This window comes from Urocitellus parryii, chromosome 6 (assembly GCF_045843805.1).
Source record: "Urocitellus parryii isolate mUroPar1 chromosome 6, mUroPar1.hap1, whole genome shotgun sequence".
NCBI classification, from domain to species: Eukaryota; Metazoa; Chordata; class Mammalia; order Rodentia; family Sciuridae; genus Urocitellus; species Urocitellus parryii.
In genome coordinates this window covers 173824568-173832075 of record NC_135536.1, presented here as the reverse complement: position 1 = coordinate 173832075, position 7508 = coordinate 173824568, and the positions used below count along the sequence as shown (strand labels likewise).

The window sequence follows — 7508 nt, the reverse complement described above, 5'->3', positions numbered from 1 at the left end:
TATCCCCCACTTCACGAGTGTACCACCTTGAACACAGCAGCTATTCATGCCCAAGGTGTTCAAAATCGGAGCATGTGCCTCAATAAATACATCGAAGCCAAAGCACAGGACTTTATTACATGGAGAATCAAGAAACAGAGCAGTCTCTGGCAGCCGCCTGCTGGGTTGGATGGCACTTCTGATTCGGGATGAGTGGAGACCAAGGAAGCGAGGGTCAGTCTACAAGATGATGGTGATGACTGTGACCGTGGGCAGGATGACCACCTCCTCCACCTTGTCCTTCTCATTCTGCGTAAAAGGTTGATCTGGAACTTCGGGGGCTTTCTTGTATTTCTTGTTTTCCTCTAGGTTAACACAACAGAATTTCCCACGGAGACATCCCTTGTCAGAAGTTTCCCCTAATTTGCATCTCTTCCTGCAGAAGCCTGTCACATTACTAAAGCATTTTTTGGGCCGCATGGCGTCTGCACCTAGGAAGCAACGTCACACCAAGGTTAGTTTCTGAGGGAAAGTAGACGGCTCCTAGGGTTCCTCCCCAGTCATGGCCCCCTGTGGTCCCAAAGTGAACCTTAGGTTGATAAGAGAAAACTCAAGAGCTTGGAAAAGAGCATCCCAAGTTGAGGACATTCAAAAACCCAGCCTCCTGGCCACTGCCCAGGTGGCTCTGAGAACATCAGCACGTGTGTGACCTCCGCAGCGAGAGCTACATCCCATCGCTAGGACCTGGCGGGGCTCCCTCTCTGCTCCATGCTCCAAGTGCACATTCCCTCAAGCTCACCTCAGTCCCCTGTCCCCAGAGAGCACGAACTTGCCATCAAAGGCACAATTCAGAGCCAAATCAACTTTTAAAAGAACACCACTGGGCTGGCGCTGGGGCTCAGTGGTAGGGTGCTTGCCTAGCAGGTGAGGCGCTGGGTTCAATTCTCAGCACTGCATGTAAATAAATCAATAAAATAAAAGGTCCATCAACAACTAAAAAAAAAAATTGAGTAGGGGAAAAAAAAGAACATCCCAGGCAACAGTTTCTAAGGTGCCTGTGTGGTTGTGTGTCACACTCACTGATGTGGACAGCAGAAATCTCCCTTGGCCAGGAGCTCACAGGTCTCATACTAGTGAGAATTCATCCACCATCCAGAATGTAGGACTTCTCTAGAGCCCGACTCCTGCTCCCTCTTCCTCTCCACACTCCTCTTGATCTCAGGTAAATTTGCTGTCCAGGGATTAAACTCAACTCCATAAATATCTGTCTCCCTTAGAGATCCAAATTTTCACCTGTTCAGAATAATGTGTTGATGGTCCTAAATCTCTTGCTTCTAATCCTTTTTTTCAAAGAATTTTAATATTTATTTTTTTAGTTTTCGGCAGACACAACATCCTTGTTTGTATGTGGTGCTGAGGATGGAACCCAGGCCGCACACATGTCAGTCGAGTGTGCTACCGCTTGAGCCACATCCCCAGCCCTTGCTTCTAACCCTTATTTGCCTCCCTACACAAAATGTGGGCGAGGCCATGGAATAAATGTAGAGAATGGACATGCATTCTCCCTACCCTAAGCTTCATCATCAGGGAACATCTTGAGGATTAGAGAGGTAGGTTTTGAGGGCCACAAAGAGACAGCCTGCCTTCTTTCTGGCACTAGAGATGGGACCTGTCACTATCAGGGCTCCTGATGTGAACTCCATGTTTCACATTTGTAAACTCATGTAATCCCCACATGAAATGGAATCACTAGCCAGGCGCAGTGGTGCACGCCTGTAATCCCAGCAACTTGGGAGGCTGAGGCAGGAAGATTGAAAGTTCACAGCCAGCCTCCGCAACTTGGCAATACCCTGTCTCAAAATAAAAAAATAAAAAGCATTGTCAGTGGTTAAGCACCCCTGGGTTCAATTCCTGGTACAAAAAAAAAAAGAAAAGAAAAAGAAAAAAGAGATAAAATAGATATAGAGTCACTACAATCACATTTACTCACTTGACAGATGAGAAAATTGAGATTCAAAGGGAATGATTTACTCAATAGGTAGGCTAGTCAAGGCAAAAGACATATTTTAGCCTCATGTTGACTTAATTTGAACTGTGTGCTGTTCCTATTAAGGTCATGGCATAAACTGAAAAAGAATTTGAGAGGCAAAGTGGATGGCCAGGTTCCTGGGTGAAAACTGTGCTCAACATTGTAAAGATCATTCTAGGTGATGGGTTCCTTGACCTCCTTGGACCTCCCTGGTTGCTCTGTCCTAGGCACAGACTCGAGTCAGGCACCCAGGAGAACGGGAACTTTTGATGACATCGATCAGATATCAACCGTCTGATAGGTCCTGTCCCCACGCTTTCATGTCATGTCTCCTACCACTTTCTGGTATGTCTGGACAAGTTACCTTTGAGTAATTCACAGAGCAGAACAATGAGAACCAGAAACCGCTTCATGTTTACAGATATCCCCAGAAGAAAGACGCAGCGCCCTGCCTGGTCCAGTGGTCCGTGTAAAGCACTTCTCTTGGAGGAGCCAGAGCTCTGAGTGCTATCAGCAGTCTGAGCTCTGATTTTAATCCACATGGACAGATAGGAAATCCAGGTCCACCCCACCTACGTCTCCAAATATGGAGCTCACAGGACAGAATGTTCTGTCCCCTCAAGCCCACTCTTCCTCCCTCAAGATTGAATTCCCAGACAGCAGAAACTGCGACTGCTCCACCCTGGTCACCAGAGGACTTCAGAATCTCCAGTTGATACCTTAGCCACTGCGCTAAGCCACCACTCCAGCTGCCTGCCTCGGGGCAGTCTTTGGGAGACTGAAGACAAAATGCTCAAATACAAGGTGCTGTTTTCATTGCAAAATGCACTGGCCGTGCGCTCCGCTGGGCCCCCGGCTCCTTTATACTGTCCTGGTCTCTCGGGAAGCAGCCCGTGCCGGGATCATGGATATTTCTAATTTTCTAAAGATGACATGATTACATCTTGGAAGTAAAATCGATTGCCTGCTTTAACGTACTCCTCTGTGTCAATACGAACGTCAGAGAAGTTCCGTGCCATCTTGAGGAGGCCCATCAAGCCCACAGGCTCCTTTTCAAAACTCTTTGTGGCTAAGCAATAGAGTTGTTCTGGAGTCAGCTGGGAAAGATGGAGAAATGCTGCTTTTTACCCATAGTTATTATTTATTACCATTTATTCCTTTTCTACCTCCCACGGGGATTTATAGTAGTACTAATTGCTTTTAATACTTTACTTATAAAAAGAATTAAGAGTGTCCCACTTCTGAGAAATAGTCTCTGGCTTCTACTTAAGATGCTATCTTTCCAAAGTGCTAGACAGGATGGGTCCAGGTAAGAAATGAGATTATTCATTCCTTTGTCCAAAGGCCAGGTGAGTTCTGGCATGAATCTTTCAGTGTTCTTTTTTGGAAGGGGAGTTACCGTTTCATGCTAGAAAAATCAGACACACAATTATCAAAAAAGGAGAAAATAGAAACCACCCACAATCTTTTCTCTTCTGTGTTAACATTTTAGTCTTCTAAATATGCTGCCCCCAGAGCAGTTCATCTTGATAATGGGATAGCAGATAAAATAAAAACAAAGTGATTCTGCTTGCTTTTCACCCATTCGGTTTAAAATAAAGTGTGCCTGTTGACACTCTCTGAATACATACACATTCATGCACACACAAACCCAATACTCATCCCTCCAACTAAAAACAAACAAAAAAAACCTGTTGATAAAAGCAAACTTATACCAATGCAGAAGAAGCCACATCTGCTGTCCCTGTTAATCCACCCTCGTGCCCGACTAACTACATGTCAACCAAAATTTCCAGGAAAATAGACATTAAAGAGAAGAACTTCAATAAGAATAAAGAATCTTGGGGCTGGAGTTGTGGCTCAGTGGTAGAGCACTTGCCTAGCATGTGTGAGGCACTAGGTTCAGTTCTCAGCACCACATATAAATAAAGATTCATCCACAACACACACACACACACACATACACACACACAAATATATATATATATAAAACCTCAAAGGAAATAACATTAATAGTAAGGAGGAAGAGAATTATTTAAAATTATAAAAGTGACAGATTTGACTAAATAAAATTCATAACATCTTCATAATAAAATACAGGAAAGAAAAGGTATAAGCTAGTATAAGACTAAAAGATAATCAGAGAGGCCAGATGCAGTGGTGCACACCTGTCATCTCAGCTACTTGGGAGGCTGAGGCAGGAAGATCACAAGTTCAAGGCCATCCTGAACAACTTCACAAGATCCTGTTTCAAAATAATTATTTTTTTAAAAGGAATGTGACCCAATGGTGAAGTGCTTGCTTGCCTAGTACCTACCAGGCCCTGGATTCAATTTTTAGTAACAAAAAAAATAGACAATATCAGAGTAAAATAAAATTTGTATATGCATTATCTATATGCATTATCTACCATAAAAGGATTAATAACCAAAATATATAAAGAATATCTACAAATAAATAAGGGACAAATCACCTAGCACAAAATAGGCAAACAATATTACAGTAATGGAACATGTCAACACCACTTTGATATAAATTCAGAAATCTGATATTCCCTTTAAGAGAAATTCTTTTAAAGGACAATGATTTTTATACTTTTAATCCATAAGTTGTCTTGCAAACTAGGTTTAAGGATCCAATTGGAGCTGCAATTTTCCATGCATTGCTGTTCCTTCTCATTTCACCGTGTTCTCAAGACCCAAAGTGTACTAAGAACATGTCTTCTATTTTCTGTACTGCACACGTAAGCCCTTATTTTTGTCTTCGGTCAACAATTGCAAAACACAATATAAATGAATAACAACAGCCAGGGTGAGAATTAATATTGGTTCATAAAATTGTATGTGCCTAAATACTAAAGACATAGGGGAATTAGCTTTAAGGGTGCCATTGACTATTTGCCATCTTTTTCATCCAGAACCATTAAAAGATTAAAATATTTGAGCCACACTTATAATCCCAGCAACTCAGGTGGCTGAGGCAGGAGGATCATAGATTGGAGGCCAGCCGGGGCAACTCAGTGAGATCCTGTCTCAAAATAAAGAACACCAGAAGTGCTGAGGGTGTAACTCAGTGGTAGAGTATCCCTGGGTTCAATTCCCAGTACCCCCCCAAAACTGAAATATTTGAAATAAGCAGTATTGTAGGTTTATCTGTCTGCTGTGTATGTTTTCAGACATCTTCTAAAATAAAAATAAATCCCATTTTTTGTTTGTTTTTGATAGGCAAATAATACTATGATACTGTGGCTTCTATGCAAAATGCAGTAGCATGTCAAAACTAGTATTTTCTCCACCCACGCGTACGCATGGGTTTATGCCTGGTACTTCCAGTGTTTCATTAATGAAAATTGCAAGAGAGAAAATTGGTCTTCTCTGCTCCAGGCACGTAATTCTGCAAGTAGAGGGAGGGCACTGGAAGGTTCTGAGCCACTGAAACAGAGTATGTATTACAGGAGGCCGTGGGGAAAAGCTCTTTTGTTAGTGCACAAATGCCAGTCATCAGGGAAGAAAACACAAGCCAGGCAGTGCAGTAAGGCACACCTGTAATCCCAAGAGCTCCCGAGGCTGAGGCAGGAGGGTCACGAGTTCAAAGCCAGCCTCAGCAAAAGTGAAGCACTAAGCAACTCAGTGAGACCCTGACTCTAAATAAAAAACAAAATAGGGCTGGGGGTGTGGCTCAGTGGTCGAGTGGTAGAGCATCCCTGAGTTCAATCCCCAGTACCAAAAAGAGGGGCGAATAAAGAAAGAAAACATAAAGATTTCTGTGAGTATATCTAAGCAGCCAACAAGAAGAGGCATCTGTATCAGAGTGATTCAAAAATCTAGATGAACAAGAAATTATGCAGCTAGTTAACTAGGACTCCAACTGATTTGGGTTACAAATTAAACTGTCATGTATTTGGTATTGCACCAGAGTGGAAGGTTTTCTCTGTATTTGCTACAGCAGAGCCAAAGTTTATTGTTTATTGCTCCAAAACAAAAAGAAGCCTTACTTGTATTCCTATTTATGCTGTTACCTGGTTTATAGATTAACTTCTCTTGTTGCTGACGAGGATGCACAGTTTTCTCTTCTGGGTGCTGCAGGAGCATACTGTTTGTCCCACCTCGCCACCACCTAGGCACATTATCAGCATCAGGCATAAGGTGGGTTGCGCTCTCCTGGCTCTGAGGACAAGGGGAGTCTCTCCAAGGCTTTGTTCTCTGGACCATGGCAGCAGTGTCTGGAGTGAGTGGTTGCAGATCATGCTGTGCCTGGGGAGAGACCCCATGCATAGGACAAGGAGAGAAAGCCACAGGTACAAGGAGTTCGAGGCCTCTCTGCCCAGCAGGTGGCTGGTTAGTCGCTCCCTAAAGAGCCCCTCAGCCCTCCCCCATGGGCCGCCTTGATCACTGAGTGCCCCTCCAGTCACGTGACCCAGGCGATCTTGTCCCTTCATCTCCCTTTGCAAGGACAACTCCTTTGTTGCTTGGCTTGTTTCAGGGGACAGTGGCCCTGCGAAGACTCTGACAACAGGGACAGGAGAAAGGGAAGGCAAGAAGGAGGAAGACAAGGTGGCTAGAGTCCAGCGAGGGGAGGGGACATCCTGTGGACAAGCAGCCTGGGTGCCACTCACCTCCACTCAAGTTACCACACTGAAGACGTACACTTTGGACACGATGTCACCCACTGGGCGGGGCAGTGCGGTCAGGCACACCTGTAATCCCAGCAGTCTGAGGAGGCTGAGGCAGGAGGATGGCAAGTTCAAAGCCAGCTTCAGCAACTTGGTGAGGGCCTGTTTTAAAATAAAAAATAAAAAAGGACTGGGAATGTGGCTCAGTGGGTAAACATCCCTAGTACCAAAAAAAAAAAAAAAAAAAAAAAAAAATGGAAGGTAACCATAACCAAATCCTGCACAACCCAAATCTCTTTATCTAATTTTCTCTCATATATATACGTTGTAGGTGGACACAATATCTTTATTTTGTTTATGTGGTGCTGGAGATCAAACCCAGTGCCTCTTGCATGCTAGGCAAGCGCTCTACCACTGAGCCACAACCCCAGCCCGAATTTTCTCTCTTTTCTCTGCCTTAAATGAATCCTCCCTTGCTTTTTCTTGTGGAAACACCCACTTTGGATTCATCAAGACCTAAACTCCCTCCGCCCAAATACATTCCATGTGTCAATCAGACTTCCTTCCTCACTCTTCTTCATCAGCCTCAACTCCATGGTCCATCTCAAGTGCTCCCTCGCCAACATCCTCACTCCCTCGCAGCGTTATTCTTCTGCACTCACCTGTACAAAAATGCCCAACCCCAGATCCTTTTAAGTGCCTTCTCCCCAAACCCAGGCTAATGAGCATAACTGTGGAAATTGCACAACCGCAAATTAATGACATCTGAGATCATGATTTCTGATCTTCACAGAGCCCTCAGCCGCAGCCATGAGGATCCTTGTGTGCTTCATTCAAGAAAAGGACAAGAATGAAGCTGGGCACAGCGGCACGTACCTGTAATCCCAG

At 44.2% G+C, this 7508-nt stretch overlaps 1 protein-coding gene across 1 annotated transcript; it reads right to left on the bottom strand.

The window, feature by feature from the left end:
• Window positions 1-219: 219 nt before the first annotated feature.
• Window positions 220-2421, bottom strand: Defb128 (defensin beta 128). Its single transcript, XM_026402060.1, has 2 exons — window positions 2373-2421; window positions 220-464 (listed from the first exon to the last, which is right to left on the bottom strand). The coding sequence occupies exons 1-2, from the start codon at window positions 2419-2421 to the stop codon at window positions 220-222; spliced, it is 294 nt and encodes a 97-aa protein (XP_026257845.1).
• Window positions 2422-7508: the final 5087 nt, after the last annotated feature.

Coding starts and splice junctions, on each gene's coding strand:
- Defb128 (XM_026402060.1), bottom strand. CDS start 2,421: ATGAAGCGGTTTCTGGTTCTCATTGTTCTGCTCTGTGAATTACTCAAA. Junction 465..2,372: donor GCTCTGTGAATTACTCAAAG/GTAACTTGTCCA, acceptor TCCTAGGTGCAG/ACGCCATGCGGCCCAAAAAA.